Raw genomic sequence first — 16,348 nt, 5'->3', positions numbered from 1 at the left:
GGGTCTGCCCGGGGGCAGGGGAAGGTGGGGCTGGGGTCGTGGGGCAACTCTGGTGTTGTCCTGTTATACCGGGGCTCCTTTCTGAGGCTTCCCGGGGCGGGAAGCAGGCACGGGCCCCACGGCCGTGGGAGCGAGGCCCCGGCTCCAGGTCCCAGGCAGCCGTCGGGGCGCGATCTCCCCCCGGCACCTCCGGGGAAAGGAGGCTCCAGGCCCCCAAACCGCGGGCCTGGGGGGTCTCTCGGGCTCCCAGCCGCCGCTCCGTCTGCTCTGAGGAAGGCGGTGGATCCTGGCGGGGTCCTTGCCCTCGGGCCCACGTTCCCCTTGGGACAGGTGGGACACAACCGCTGCCACCTGCAGGTTTCCCCTTCCGAGGGCGGGAGCGGCGGGGAAAGAGCTGAGATGCTGTGATTTATACCCCTGAGGGGAAGAGCCCCTGACTCCCGACAAAGTTGATTTGGAAATGCAGCAGCATGAACCCTTTCTCCCTGCTCCCCACGGCCTCCAGGCCCTGGGATGGAAACGCGGGACGCATTTCGTGGGACATTTGTCACCGGCTGCAGGGCAGCGCAAATCCCGCATCCTGGAAGGTTTCCCAGCGCTGCCGAGCAGGCAACACACCGTGACAGGCTTTTCCCCTCCTCTAATGAGGAGAAGGTAAAGATCCCCGGATATGCACAAGGTGTTTATCCCGACACCCCCGCCCCCGGCAGGCATAAGCCATTCAGCCCACGTCGCTGTCGCCCACTCGAGGTGGAGGGCAGGAGGGATGGCGGGCGGCCAGCAGCCCTCCTCCGGGGGCGCGGGGTCAGCGTAGCCCCCGGGGACGGCGGCGAGGACCCGCCGGGGCTTCCCCCCTCCAGCTCCGGCGCACCCCCCCGCGCCTCCCCATTCCCGGAGCCCGCGGGTTTCCAAACTTTCCGTGGCCGCCGCCGCCGTGATTGGCGCGGCGGAGGCCACCTCCATGCAAATGAAGCCCCGCCGCCCGGCGCCCGCAGATCAATAGGGACGCGGGGGAAGGAGCATGCATTCCGCCTGGGCCGGCGCGGGGAGAGCCGGCCGCAGCACGCCCCGAGCGCCCCCCGAAACACCCCCCAGCCGCGGCTCCCCGCAGCCTGCCGGGGCACCCCCCTCCCGCGCACCCCGAGCCCCTCTAAAGCGACAGCTTCCCTCCTCTGCTTTCTTATGAACCCAGGATGAGCAGCAAAGAAGAGCCGAGCAAGTGCTGTCCGGCGGCTGCTCCCATCTCCAGTTTCACCATCCAGTCCATCCTGGGCAGCGGCAGCTCCGATCCCCCCCGGGAAGCCGGCGACAGGGCGCCCGCCTGGCCCGCCCGCGCCCGCACCCTCTCGCTGTCCTCGGAGGACGAGGAGCCGGAGGAGAGCTGGAAGCACCGCGGCTGCTTCTGCCCCGAGGCTCAGGGCCCAGCCGAGGCGTGCCACAAGCACCAGGCGCTCAGCTTCACCTGTCTCGGTGAGTACCCGCAGGGCTGCGATGGGGCGGACGGGCCCCGCCGGGAAGGGCCGCGGAGGGCTCGGCCCCGGGCCGGCCCCCGCCGGGAAGAGGGAGGCGGGGGCACGTCGCACCTTCTCTGCTTTCGGGGCACAGAGGATTTGCGCCGTTCGTGGGTGAAGAGGGGAGGAAGGAACTCCAGGAAAAATGGGGTGGCTTTTTTTTTTTTTTTTTTCCCACCCCATCCGGCGTTGGTTTCCCCGAGGGATGGGTGCGATGGATAACGCTCGTTTTCTTAGATTCTGATTACAGCGCTCGGGCAGAGGGAAGAATGATGTTTATTTTTTTTTTCTTTAAGCATTATTTCTAAATAAACTGTCTGTGAAATGCGATGCTATAAAGTAAAATTTGCCGGCTCGTGTCAGAGAGGAAGCCTGGTACTCAACCGCTTTCACTGTGGCACACACACCCACCTGTCCATCCATCCATCCATCCATCCATCCATCCATCCATCCATCCATCCATCCATCCATCCATCCATCCATCCAACAGAGGGACAGGGATACCCAGGAGGGGATGGCTTCCCCTGGCGTCGGCTGTGTGCTCCCCCGGAGCAGAGGCGGCGGGTGCCTGCCCGGGGTCTCGCCTCGGTGCTTTTTCCCTCCGGGGCGGGCTCTCTGCCGTCGGGGATCCCGGTGCCGGCCGCCGTGCGATCCCCGCGCTGTCTCCCTATTGCAGGCAGCGCCAAGGGGAGCGGAGCGGCGGCGGCGGGCAGCGGGGAGCGGGGGCCCTTCCTCTCACCCCCCCAGCAGGACTGTAAGGACGAGAAGGAGAAGCCGCTGGGACCTCCCTCGCCTTCCTGCGGGGACCGGCAGCGCGACGGCGGGGACCGGCAGGCCGGCGCCGCCAAGAAGAAGACGCGCACGGTGTTCAGCCGCAGCCAGGTCTACCAGCTGGAGTCCACCTTCGATATGAAGCGCTACCTGAGCAGCTCGGAGCGGGCCTGCCTGGCCTCCAGCCTGCAGCTCACCGAGACCCAGGTGAAGACCTGGTTCCAGAACCGCAGGAACAAGTGGAAACGGCAGCTCTCGGCCGAGCTGGAGGCGGCCAACATGGCCCACGCCTCGGCGCAGACTCTGGTGGGGATGCCGCTGGTGTTCAGAGACAATTCCCTCCTCCGAGTGCCGGTGCCGCGGTCCATCGCCTTCCCCGCCCCTCTCTACTACCCCGGCAGCAACCTCTCGGCCTTACCGCTCTACAACCTCTACAACAAGATCGACTACTGAGCCCCGCGCCCGCCCCGTCGGGACCCGCACCGGGAGCGGGGCCGGGGCCGCCGCGGGGGCTCCGTGCGGGGCCTCGGGCCGCCCCCACGGAGGGGACACGGCACCGAAACTGATGGGAGGGACGGGCACACGGAGAGCCCGGGGCGCCGGGGGCACCCCCGCTCTCCCCTCCTGCTATCCTGCCACTTGAAAAGAAAAAAAAAATTAATTAAAAAAAGCATTATTTCAGATCTGTAAATATTTTTAAAGAAAGTAAGAAAGAAAAAAAAATTAAAGCGTTTTAAGCCTCGTTTGTAAATTTGCCACCTCGGTCGCGTGTTCCCCAGGGGGACCCCGGCACCGGGGGTGCCCCACAGCCGGGCCGGGGATCGATGCACGGGAGAGCCAAAACGACTTGTATCGCCGAGGGTTTATTTTTTCGGATTTTTTGCTCCTTATCTCGTTTCGTGCAGGGAATCCCAGCAGGGCCTGACCGTCCGCCCGTGCTGCGGCTGGCGGGGGCTCGTTGCCCTTCTCTCGGCTGGGAGATGAAGGGTATTTCCCGAAAAGTTTCGTAAACGGGGACCTTTTTTTTTCTGTTTTTCGGAGTGTTTTGGTGGAAGCCGCGGTGATGGGCTCGGTGCTACCGGGGACTGGTCCCCGTTCTCCGCGCCCCGGGTTGGCGCTGGGCATCCTCGACGGCTCCCCCCGGGACACAGCCTCGATTGAAACCAGCACATCCCGCGGCAAGCGGCGATCGAACCGCGGCCACCGGCTCCGAGGTACGGCCCGTACCGAGCGGGGCAACAGCAACGAGGACAGCGAAAACAACCCCCCGAAAAACAGAGAAATAAAACATCCGAAAGGATAAATAAGGCGCTATTCCGTGCGGGGGAGGAGAACGCTCTCCCCGCGCTCCACAGCCGCTGTTTGAGCCGCAGACCCCTTGCCCCGGGATAGCGGCAGCCGGGGTGGGGAACACAGCCCCGCTCCGTCGCTCCGCCTTTCGGACTCTTTTTTTTTTTAGGGGTGATAACTGGTATTTCGGGTTTTATCCGTTAACACTGCTAAATCCCAGCAGCAGCCTCTCTTTCCCCTCGGGGGCATGTCCCGGGCCCCTCCGTTACGGGCCGGGCCGGGGAGCAGGGACCGGCCCCACACGGCGCCGCTGCCCCGGGGAGCGGCGAACTACAACTCCCGGCACGCCCCGCGGCGGCGGGCGCGCGCCGCACGCCAGGGACGCAGCGCCACGCGCGTTCGAACGGGCCAATCGCGAGGGGAGGGCCGCAGTGCGCGCGCGCGGGCCCTGGCGGTGGCGGAGCCTGAGGTGAGGCCGGGACCGGAGTTGGGGATCCGGGATTGGGGATCCGGGGATCGGGACCCTGGGCACGGCCTCACCCTCCCGTCCCGGCCGCGTCTGCGTTCCCCGGTGCGCCCTCCTCCCTCCTTGGTGGTTCCCAGGCCCTTTCCTCACTCTCTTCCCTTCCCGCAGCATCTTCCACATCCCGGCGCTCTTCACGGGGACCGAGGCCTCGGGGCTGCCGTAACTCCGAAAGCTTTTCCTTGGCGGCCCGTGGAGCAGCGGGAGGAGCTCGTTCAGCATGAAAACGGTACTTTGAGTGTCGTGTTTTTTGAATAAAAGCGCGGGCGGGGAGTCCCCAGGCTCTCACCGCAGCGTTCTGCTTTGTTCCAGCAGCTCCGTCCGGGCGAGCGATACCCGTGCCGAGAGGAGCTGTAAAACCACAGATTTCTTGCTTCTTCACTAAAATTTACTATTTTTTCTTTTCTTTTTTCTTTTTTCAAAACTGAACGCCGTAGTTAAGTCAGATTCGCCATTTCAGCAGCATGTGCTTTCTCTGTAATGTTTAAAAGTTTCTTCTTACGGTGCCTCAACTTTTTACCAGGACTTTGTTGTCCGCACAGCGCTGTGGTTTGGCAATCCTGGTTGTGGAGCAGCTGTTTTTGTGAAAATGTGGAGCTCTGGGGCTGTGTTTTTTTTTGTTTTTTTTTTTTTTTTTTTTTTTTTTTTTTTTTTACCAGCCAGGATCTACTTAAATTCTGATACTGTAAACATAGTTCTGGATAAAAATGTCTTTGGGACATTCCTCCAGATTTCTTGTGTAAGTGGCTTTGCCTGCTGGAGTTGCTTTTGGGCTGGTTAATAATTTGTACCAGGCCTCAGATAATACAGTCACTTGTACCTCAAACCTCATGTTTTATTTTTTTGAGTTTTCTGGCCAAAGTAGACACAGCAATAAGTTTGTCCAATTTAATTTTCCTAGTTGTTCTTTAGATTTTGTGTCTCTGGACCAGCATCTGGAACATCCTCAGCAGGTGCTGCTGAGTTCCAAGTAGCTTTCCCATGGAAAGATGTGTGGCAGAACCTCGAGCCTCTCTTTTCCCAAGAGTTCCCAAAGCAGGGCTAAAAAGGGGGCTCAGAAAGAAGCTTTTCTGTTACTAAAAGATTTTTTCCCCATCACTTCTTGGTTAAATAGCAGAAATAGCACTTTATGTTGACACAGTGGGTGTTTTTTTGTGGTTTTTTTTGGAGGATATCTTGGAGAGCAAAGCTTCTACTCAGGAAGTCTCTCCAGTGTAAGAATGTGTGTTCCTCACTTTATTGCACAACTTGATGATTGTTTAGTTGCTGACAAGCACTGACCTGGATCCATTGTGCCCTAACTTTGCACCCTGCCCTTGGTTCATCTGCTCATTGTCTCCTGATTTGTTCTCAGAGGTGTAATCTTACCTTTGCAGTTGTACATACAAATTCTGTGACACTGCTCCAGAAAATCTGAGCTAATTCCCTTTGGCAGGAGGGAAATGTGCTGTGAAGGCCTTGAGAAGCCCTGAAAAGAGGCTCTGGTTGTTTTGTAGGTGGATGTGCAACCAGTAGTTTCTTCTTTTAGAGTGTTTGTAAGGTCCAAGCTGTTTCCCAGCTGAAATTTGCAGTTCATAACTTCTGCTGTCCTTGGAATTTTTCAACAAAGTGCTCCTGGAATGGGAGAGCTGCATTTGCCTTTGAGTCCGTGCTCTTTGGTTGAATTGTTGATGCTTTTTCCTGGTCACATCCCAGTTCCGTGGTCACTCCACATTTCAGCACTTCACAAAACATACCTTTCCTTTCTTTGCCTGCCCTTTGGATTCTAAGAGAGGGGGAAGAACAGTCTTAAAGCATTTTGTTGCACATATTTCACAGCACTTCTGGAAACCTGAAGGTCTGAAAGTTGCACAGTGCCCAAACCATATAAAAGATGATCCAGTTGCAATTCTTGGAAGTGTATGACAATCATACCAATCCAGGAACAAATCAACACTTTCTTGAGTTTTCAAATCCACTTCCTTTCTGCTAATATGGGCTTTTAAAGTAACTTCTTGATGTTCACAATAACTTATAAATATTTACTTGAAAAACACAGCCACACACTCAGCAGAGTGAGGGAAATACATTTGTGAGTAACAATATCTAAGCTTATAGATTATAATGGTGATCATAACATTTTTGTGTTCTTTATTTGTGTTGCTTTTGGTATGTAAAAGCTCTTTGTAGAGAAAGGCATTTATTGAGGTTTTGGACAGGGATTTGCATCTTGAATTTTAGAGTTTGTGAGAAATTTGGGTGTGTAAAAGTTTTCAGGTCTGCTTTGGGCTGCCTTTCAGAGGGCTCAGTCTTGTTCTCTTGCTAGGCCTGTGTTCTTGGAGTCACTAAAATTGCCTCTGTGCCTTATTGTGTGCAGATGACGGGATCAAACGAGTTCAAACTCAACCAGACTCCGGATGATGGGATTTCATCAGTGAAGTTCAGTCCAAACACATCTCAGTTTCTGCTCGTTTCATCCTGGGACACAACTGTTCGGCTCTATGATGTCCCTGCCAACACCATGAGACTCAAATATCAGCATTCAGGAGCTGTCCTGGACTGTGCTTTTTATGTAAGTGTGGGAGGGGTTTTTTAATTATTATTTTACAGCTGCAGAGTGCCCAAAGTATGAGAAATTGTCAGTTCTTGAAATTAAAGAGGGGCAAAAAAGCCTAAAAGCCTACCTGTGCTTTTTTTCACTGGATGTTTTGTCATGTGGCTGGTGCTGTACTGCGGATCAACACTCAGGTTCTCAAATGGTATCTCCCTTCTAAATCAGTTTTAGGATTACCCTGCACCTAGATGGGATTTAGGTTGCTGGTCACTAAAATATGAAGAAACAGAAATTATTTGGTGTAGCCTCTATCTGCCTTTTTAAAATTAATTTTAGTTTTACCTTTTAAACGAAAGAAATTCACATCACTCAAAGCACTTAAACATTTTGTAAAGCTTCTGTCTGTTTAAATCTGGGTCAGACCTTAACATTTGTGTCTTAGTTCCTATTTTCCCAAAACTCTTGCGAGCAAGTCTTTTGTTGTGAGTTTAGGATGCTGAATGCAGAGCAGCCATGGAAACTTAATAAAGTAAATTTTATACTTTATAGGATCCTACCCATGCCTGGAGTGGGGGGCTGGATCAGCAGCTGAAAATGCATGACTTAAACACGGACCAAGGTGAGCACACTGAATTCTGAATGCTGTCAGCAACTGCCTGAGCTTCAGATTTCTGTACTTACGTGCACAGAATATTCTTCAGGTTCTTTAGATGGGGATATTTCAGTATCTGCCAGAATAACCAGTGACCCTAATAAGAACCACCTAAAAACCTGGAAGAATTTGGCATTGCCAGAAAGTTTGGTGGCTGCTTGCAGGATGCCTTGAGTTGGTTTTCTGATGATATCTTGCTCTGCCATAAGCTGCAGTGGCTCAGTTAGGGGGGAGTGGCCAAGCTGAACTAAAACTGAGCACGTTGTTTTTCAGAGGTTTGTGGTTTGAATGTATTTAGAATGATCTTTCATGGCAGAGGATCTATAAAGCTTTTGCTTTGGTCAAGCATGGCCTTGTACTACAGTTTTTTTCTAAGAAAACATTGCTTGAGAGTAACAGTTCCAGTGCCTCGTTGATGCAAAATATGGAACTGGTTTATCTCATTTTTTGTGTGTTTTTAGAGTGCTAGAGAAAGGCAAATTTCAGCCAATCACCAGCACCAGTCAATAGCCAGAGCTTGACAAATGAGTGTGTGCAGTAATGGTACCAAAAAGCTCGAATAATTCTGCCATAGCTGACTTGCTACAAGTGTTTTAATATTTTTATTAAGATGTAATACTAATTGCTTTCTCTTGTCATGTTATTGATGTACAAAAGCTTAAGTTGCTTTCTGTATTAGTGTTTTGTCAGTGTGATACCAGCTGGTGCTTTATACCTGTAAAAATCTCTCAGTGACTGCCTAAAATTCTCAAATCCTACGCTCAAGAGACGTAACTTTAAATGTAACAATCCTGATCTTTGAAAAAGTTGTGCTTCTGAGGGCTGAACTATCCTTACAGAGACTTGTGGCATATGAATGCACTTTTAGAATGTCAGAAAATGCTTGTGCCCTTTTTTTTATTTGTTGTGTTCTTTTTTTTATTCTTTATTTCACACATCTGACAGTTTGTAGGGCCAGTAAAGTTGCAGTAACGTTGTGTTTTCTTACAGAAAACCTCGTTGGTGCCCACGATGCTCCTATCAGGTGTGTGGAGTACTGCCCAGAGGTGAATGTCATGGTCACTGGCAGCTGGGATCAAACAGTCAAACTCTGGGATCCCAGAACTCCCTGCAATGCAGGGACCTTCTCCCAGCCTGAAAAGGTATGTGCTGCATTCCAGGGGTTAGATAATGCATCCTTGGGCTGGATTTGTGAAGCTAGGAGCTGAATTTGTGAGGTTATATTTATATTTAGTGGTTTTTAAACTGGGGGAAAGGGTAGCATTTTAAAAGATTGGTATTCAGAATGTACTGCCATTTTTGGTGAGGGTTTTTAGCTTTCCTCAACGTTCCTTAATTCTTGGTGCTTGTGCTGGACCACATTCTTAAGATTTAGAATAAATTTGAAGGAAAACAAATTATCTTGGCTTAATTGTAATAGGCACAGTTGATTTCCTTAAATGTTAAGATTTTAGGTATATCAAACCCTGGCAGTCCTAAGGTCTGATTGTTTTGGAATGTGCACAAAAAATATCTCTGTAGGAGGCCATTTATGTTGCCTGAAACAATATTTTGGTTTTTTACTTGTATTCAAAACATTGAACAGAATTGCTTGTATTGTGATTTACCTGTTTTGTATTAATGCCTAGTAAATTTGGATATTCTCCTGAAGCTGAAATCCTCTGTGCTAATGGGAGACTCAGAGAAATAAGATAAAATGGACTGCTGTCTTCAGCTTTTTCTAATGGCCACATGATGAGTTAATGCTGCTTACAGCAGTGTCATTGAAAGAACTAACAGGAATTCCTGTTTTTTTTCATAAACTCCTAAACACAGGCTGGCTTGCTGGATGATTTTACATATGAATATTTTTTTTGCCTGTACCTTTTAAAAATTTCATTTAGCACTGTGACATCCTATTGTCAAGTCCTAATTATGAGCCATCATTACCTTCCCTTTGCCCCTAAACAGCTCTTACTTTTGTTCCAGCAGAGCTGGATCTACTTCTGGCAAGACCTTTGTGCAGAATAAAGTAATTGCATTATTTCTAGTTTTGATTTATAGATGTATGTAGCATGTAAAGAACTGTGATAAATTGCTGACAGAATATCATATAATGGACAGGCACAGTGAATCAAGCTGCTTATTGGTTCAGCAAGGTTCATTATGTCATTTTTTTAATGCTGCCTTTGATGAATGTGTACACCTACTCCACTGCATGACAACGGTTTCATTTGATTTATGGCTGTGTGGTGGAGAAAGAACACTCACTGTACAGGTGTGACATCAGTTTGTGAAGAAGATTTAAGATATTTCATGTTCTTTATGCCTTTGTTTCCCTGTATGTACACAAACATGTTTTATATAGTGTTTATGAATATTTCTGGACCAATTTTTACATCAATAACAAAACCTGTCTTGTTAAAAGGTTTAACTACTATCAGCTCAAAGTTTTCTTACCCTTTTTAGGAGTAGTTAGAGATCATCAGAAATTTTGGGCAACTCCTGTGTGAATACTTTAAACTTTTTCTGTCTTAAAATCTCACTCTTAAGAGGTCAGTAATCACATTTTAGAGAAAAAAGCATGCTGGGTGGATGAGGATTGGTGACAGGAAGCTTTTTTATCTGTATGTATACATACATGCATGTCTGCTTAGCTTTTTATTAGAAATTAACTTTTTGAGAATGTATTTGTAGCAAATGGAGAGAAAAGTTGTTGTGTCTGATGTTTCAGTGCAGTCTTACCAGAACCAAGCAGCTTTGCTGGGCCTCATCAGAAAACCAGAAAGTGAAACCAAATGAAATCGTCCAAGCACCAGCCAAAAGTAAACTGATTCCCTCTGGCAGGATACCAGATCTCTTACACCTTTCATTCCTGATCTGAGGAATACCCAGGATCTGTTTCCTGTGTGTTTGGCTGCATTTGGTCACTGGAAAAAGCTCATTCTCATCATTTGCTCTTGTTAGCAGCTCAGTGGCAGCTGTAGGTAACTGGATTCCATCTGCTTATGGATCAACAACTTGGAATTCATTCCATAGCACAGGGTTTTTTACTAAACCTCTTTCGTTTTTCTTGGTTTTTTTTAACATATTACCAGATAAACTGCATCCTAAGCAATACTTGGAAACAACAGTTCACACACTAAATATTGTCATGTGAAATGTGATAAGCCAGAATTCCTCACTGAGCCAAGTTTTGGGATAGAGTTAAAATTCCAAGCCATTATCTTTTTTTTTTTTAATATGTCAAGCGTATTGCTTTCTTCAAATTCACTTGCCTTTATTAAAGTATACAAAGTAATGTGGGTTTTTTTAATGATCTGTTGGTAATTTATTTTGTTTTATTAACATGAAGCTCAACTCAAAATATTCAGTTTATAATGAAAAATATTGGTTACCAGGTGGAGGAAAACAGAGAAGAAGATGTGTGATGTGATTTTGTAGGACCAAACTGCAGGATCATGAACTGACAGTGGAAATGCAAAACCAAGCAGAGATTAATTCCAATACCCATCACTTCCCCTCCTGCTCCTTTGTATGGGGGTTTTTTTGCCATTAATTTTGGTAAATTTAATGCTTGGAATAGTTCTTGAGCTTTTGAATGCTACATCAGGATGTTCTCACTAACTAGCTGCACATTCCTGCTGATTATCCCAAATTTGGGTTCTAAATTAAAGCTGAGGGGAATTCTGTTGCTGTGCATTCCATGGGAGATGTCACCAGTGGTGTTAGTGCTCGTTGCTTATTCTGTCCAAGGAGCAGGGGGTTTTCAGGCTGATGTTAAATGCTGTCAATATTTTTTTTTGGAAGGTGTACACCCTCTCTGTGTCTGGGGACAGGCTGATTGTGGGGACAGCAGGCCGGAGGGTGCTGGTGTGGGATTTGAGGAACATGGGATACGTTCAGCAGCGAAGGGAGTCGAGCCTGAAATACCAGACCCGCTGCATCAGAGCCTTCCCCAACAAACAGGTATGGGAGCATGGCAGCAGTCACATTTCTGCTGAATAATCTTCTGGAAAATGAGGTTTATTTTCAAGTTTAGTTGTCAGTGGGGGTGTGTTTTATAATCAAACTTTGGGAGGGGGAAGGCTTCCTGTGGTACATTAATTCTTTTAGTGCAGCTTAGCAATGTTTGCCACAGATTTACCAGCATGTTATGTTGTTGTTTTGTTCCTCCTTTTTAGAAATAACCTATTTAATGAATCACAGTGTTGACATGTAATTCAAAAACATTATTCCCCTCCCTAGTTGCAGTAGAAGAGAGAAAGCCAGAATTGGTGGTTCCTAAGCAATTTTTATGCATTGCAACCCGGAGTTCTTGAACAGTCTGTGAGCAGGAGCAGGATTAAAACTGCATGAATGTCGTTTATATATTTTTCTTTTTTTTCTGCCCGAGTCTGTGGCATGCACTGCAGAACCCTGGATCCATTATCCAGGGGGAATTGTGCAATTCAGGTGCTCCTACAGCTGTTCTGTGCGAGTTAACGTGGTGTGTCTGTGGTATTTCTTTTTCAAGGAAAGCAAGAAGATTGGCTTTCTCTGCCAAACTAATTTGTAAGGGAATTTTCTCCTGTACAGAGTGATAGTACAGGAATTGCAAGACCTAGTTACTTGTTCTTGAACTGGCATGAATGCTTTGTCCATTTTCAGTTCTAGTTATAGTAAAACAAGCTGATCTTCCAGATTGTATTGTAGGGTGGATTTTAAAGAGCCTTGTTATAGCTAGATATCATTGCAATCCTATTTCTGAAAAGATCTATTATGGACTTAACTCAAAAGTGATAATAAAAGCATCTCAGGTTGCTCCAAGACAGGTCTGTAATTAACTGGATAAGTGAGCACAACTTGTAATCAAGTTTCACTGAAAATACTATTTCAGCTTGAGTGTTTAGTTGTTAGTATAAAGCTCTGAACTAATTTTAATGCAATGTAATTCTGAAACTAAATAGTCCTGTGGGTATCTCTCCTATTTCAGATATTTAGGCCTTGGGGGCAGGTGAGCAAATGCAAGGGGTTCTTATCTCTTGACATTTTTTTCCCCAAAGACAAGCTTGTGTTTGGATCCGCAGAAGTAATTACAGGTCTCACTGTCAGCTTAAAACTGTGATGCAATGAGAGTCCCTCTTAGAAAGCTTTTTTCTGCCTTACCACTTTCTTAGAATTTAGAAGGCTATGAAATAAAATTGTATTGCAGTCTTTTCTCCAGCTGTAAACTTCTAAAACAATTTTTTTTTTCTTCTTAGGGTTATGTTTTAAGTTCTATTGAAGGTCGTGTAGCCGTGGAATACTTGGATCCAAGCCCAGAAATCCAGAAGAAGAAATACGCATTCAAATGTCACCGTTTGAAGGAGAATAACATCGAGCAGATTTATCCAGTTAATGCCATTTCTTTCCACAATGTCCACAACACCTTTGCTACAGGTGAATAGTCAATTCTTTGTAACACTTCCATCAGTTCCTTTAGTTTTGATCAGATCAGCCTCTACTTCAAAAGTCAAGGCAAGTCAGTGCCTTGACTTTTTAAGCATTTAAATTGTATTCATGCCATAAGCAGGGTTTTAAAATTATTTGATGTAGTGAGAGTTCTTTACTCTTAATATTTTTTCCCCCAAAGACAAGCTTGTGTTTGGACCTGCAGATGTAATCACAAGTCTCACTGTCAGCTTAAAGCTGTGATGCAGTGAGAATCCCTCTCAGGAAGCTTTTTTCTGCCTTACCACTTTGTTGGAATTCAGAGGGCTCTGAGATAAAATTGTATTGCAGTTTTTTCTCCAGCTAACTGCTTTAACAGGGAGTTTGGGAAATGCTCATTGTGCTCTTCACTGAATGAATCAACGCAGTGTTTTTCCCGACAAAGTCATTACGAGTAGCTTTGTTTTTTCCTGCGCCGCATCTCCTCAGCTTTATTCCTCTCCCTCAATCACAACTCACAGAGGGGTTTCTTTCACCACCTCGCAGGCGGCTCGGACGGCTTCGTGAACATCTGGGATCCCTTCAACAAGAAGAGGCTGTGCCAGTTCCACCGCTACCCCACCAGCATCGCCTCGCTGGCCTTCAGCAACGACGGCACCACGCTGGCCATCGCCTCGTCCTACATGTACGAGATGGACGACATCGAGCACCCCGAGGACGGCATCTACATCCGCCAGGTCACCGACGCCGAGACAAAGCCCAAGTGAGTCCCTGCCCCGCCTGCAATCCAGGCTCTCCCAGCCCCCGCCCCCAGGTTTATTAATTCTCCTAAATTCATGAATAGCATTATTGATGGCAAGAGATAGCGCGGCTTGACAGTAGGGCTGGGTTCGATGTTATCTCCTCCGCCCAAGCTTTCAATATCCGTAGGTTGATAGACGGCTGATGGATAAAATTGTGCCTGGTTGTTTAGTGGGAGAAGAATGTCAAACTCTTACCCTCTTTCAATAGGTGCTATTATAGGAAGCTGTAGAGGTATTGCGAGCTCATTGCTTCAGGAATTGAGTGAAGGATTCAGGTATAATTTATTGGAGTAAATGTTAGCGTGTTTGGATATTTAAAACTTGGAATGAATGCGGTCTGTCACACTGAAGATGCACCCAGCTGTCAGAGTGAGCAGTGAATTTAGATTCTGCTCTAGGAAGGTTGTGTAAAATCAAGGAAAAGCTCTCTCAGTTCCTGGGTGTTGGAGTTTGCCACAGCCCTTTGATAACACACTTTTCTGTCATCATTGCTGTCAAAACCAGGCAAACTGATTGATGGAGGTAAAAATTCCTGTTCAGCTCGCTTTGGCATGAATGTTACATAGAAAAATTGCCATCCCACTGCAGAATTGTGCTGCCCTTAATGATGGAGGCACAGGAGCAGTTGGCTTTATTTTCAAATTCCTGTTCTTTATCACTGCTAGGTTTTTCCTCTTCTAGTACTCGATCTGTCTTACACCTTATCAGGTTGTCTCCATTATTAAAAGTGGCTGTGAAAACAGATGCATAAATGATCAAATTCCTTGAGTTTAAAACCTCAAGACCTTTCTCTCCCCTCCCTTAAGTGACTTGTCTGTTGCTTTGGAGCAGCTGTTCTATACCTATGAAGATATTTATTATTGTATAACTTCCACATCTCTCACTTGGAGGTATTTATTTTAAAGTAATTTTGATGCTCCTAGAAAAATAAAGCCAGAAATATTTTAGTATTTATTGCTGGGAGTTCCTCAAGTGGAAAAATCCAAAAATGGTAATTAAATATATATATTTAAAAAAAATTGTTAAATACATTTATGAGTTGTTTTGTTTTGTTGTGTTTTTCAAAGTTGATAAAAGAATACTTGCTGCTGTTGGTTTTCTGACAGTAAGAACTGCTTTCAGTTTCTTGGTTTTTATTCATTGCTAGTTAGAGTTGCTAATTCTGTGTATGCTTCATTCTGCTGTACAAGGAGGTTAATCTACAATTAAACAATATTTCCTCTCGGCCCTCCATTATTTTCTGAAACAGATGGTTCATCATTTCCTGGGCTGTTAAACACAGCAAGGTTAAGGTTAGACTCTTGGGAATCAGCTAGTTTGGAATCTTATTAGGCTGTAGAAGGAAAACTAATAAGAATACTCCTTAATATCATTTTGTGACTGTAAACAATTATTTATTAGCAAACAATTGATCCCAGAAGGGCAAATTGTTTGAGTCAGTAATGAGCTGAGAAAAGACAGAGCATATCTGTGTATTTGGAAAATAATTGTAACGTAATTGCAATGCATTTAGGCAGGCATCTTTTTGGACCTGTTTCTATCTTTAAATGAATTTCTGAAAACATTAACGAGGTTTATATGCTTTTCTGACATTTACAAGTTGCTTGTGCCAACCTTAGGGCACTAAGAATGATGGGTATATTGTAGTGGTTCAGTAGTGTGAGTCATCTCTGGTTTATTCTAAAAATAAGTTACTTAGGACAGAAGACTAATGGCAGTTTCATAGTGATCTTTTTGCATGTTAATTTGAGTCACAGTGTTTCTGCACAATGCATTCTTAGTGCATCAAGATGGTGCCATATTATATAAAAATCTTTTTTTTTTTCATCATTAAACCCTTACATTCTGTATCTTGGTAGAAGTGAAAGCTGGCTTTCTTCTTTCCTAGGATGTTGAATGTTCTACCTGCTTATGATTGCTCTAAATAGTCTTGCTAAAACAGAGTTTATTTATTGCAGGTCTACTTAGACTACTGGTGATACTCCTCTACAAGAGATGCTCACCTGCTCCTGACAAGGCTCCACTAAAACACGAGAAGTGAGAAGAACAATCTTTGTACTCCTGTTTTTTTAATTAAGAAATGTTTGTTTGTTTGTTGTAGTTTGTCTAAATCTGTCATTCCTTGCCTGCTTATAACGTTAGTGAAACTATTTTCTTTATCTGCTGTCTGGAGCTGAATTACTTCAGTCCTGTAGATAACATTTTAAAAATTTAGACATTTTGTAGTATCTGATTATGAAAACCTCCACTCCTTTCTTCTTTGTTCAATAAATATGTATAGATTTTTTGAAAACAAAAACTTTGTGTAGCAGCCTTTACTCATTGTGAACCAAATGTTGAGACCAAACCCTTAAATTGCAGGAGTTCTTGAGTTCTAGATCTTCCTGATGGAAAAATTTCTGAATCTTTAATCTTTTTCCAATGAGATGAACTGGGAAATAAAAAGACATGATTTCTGTTGAGTGTTACCACTAAAAGCTGTCTCACTGAACTCTGCTTGCAGAGCAGACTCAGACTTCTCTCCTGGTCACTTGTGTCAGGTGTTACTACTGAAATATTTATTTTACAGTGATTACTAAGGAGGGACAGAAAAGCTGAGGCTCCAGGAAGGTGCTTGAGGTGTGGGTATTTTGGATTGGAGATTGGATTCATTCTTTGCTTCCATCTTCTCTTCTATCAGTGCCTGTGGGAGCACTTTATTACCTGTAGGAAAACAAACTTGCTGACAACAGGAATGGGCCCAGATCGTTGCAGAGAAGGTGGTGATGGAGAGGAAACAGCTCTGTGTGTGCAGAAATCTGACAAACTCGAGCTGTTACCAGGCAGACATGGTAAATGGGTTGTATATGGAATATTTTGTAGTTTGTCATGAGG

General features: G+C 46.3%; 2 protein-coding genes across 2 annotated transcripts; both read left to right on the top strand.

Moving 5' to 3' along the window:
- Positions 1-1,193: 1,193 nt before the first annotated feature.
- Positions 1,194-3,054, top strand: HMX2 (H6 family homeobox 2). The gene is made up of 2 exons (XM_063405141.1): positions 1,194-1,470; positions 2,188-3,054. The coding sequence occupies exons 1-2, from the start codon at positions 1,194-1,196 to the stop codon at positions 2,733-2,735; spliced, it is 825 nt and encodes a 274-aa protein (XP_063261211.1). The 3' UTR covers positions 2,736-3,054.
- Positions 3,055-3,934: 880 nt separating this feature from the next.
- BUB3 (BUB3 mitotic checkpoint protein) lies at positions 3,935-15,770 on the top strand. The gene is made up of 9 exons (XM_063405139.1): positions 3,935-4,041; positions 4,207-4,324; positions 6,452-6,646; positions 7,178-7,247; positions 8,271-8,422; positions 11,070-11,228; positions 12,503-12,680; positions 13,218-13,434; positions 15,433-15,770. The coding sequence occupies exons 2-9, from the start codon at positions 4,316-4,318 to the stop codon at positions 15,440-15,442; spliced, it is 990 nt and encodes a 329-aa protein (XP_063261209.1). The 5' UTR covers positions 3,935-4,041; positions 4,207-4,315; the 3' UTR covers positions 15,443-15,770.
- Positions 15,771-16,348: the final 578 nt, after the last annotated feature.

Source organism: Prinia subflava, chromosome 9, assembly GCF_021018805.1.
Source record: "Prinia subflava isolate CZ2003 ecotype Zambia chromosome 9, Cam_Psub_1.2, whole genome shotgun sequence".
In the NCBI taxonomy this organism is placed as follows: domain Eukaryota; kingdom Metazoa; phylum Chordata; class Aves; order Passeriformes; family Cisticolidae; genus Prinia; species Prinia subflava.
The sequence above is the reverse complement of the archived record's forward strand: the minus strand, read 5'-3'. Positions and strand labels throughout refer to the sequence as shown.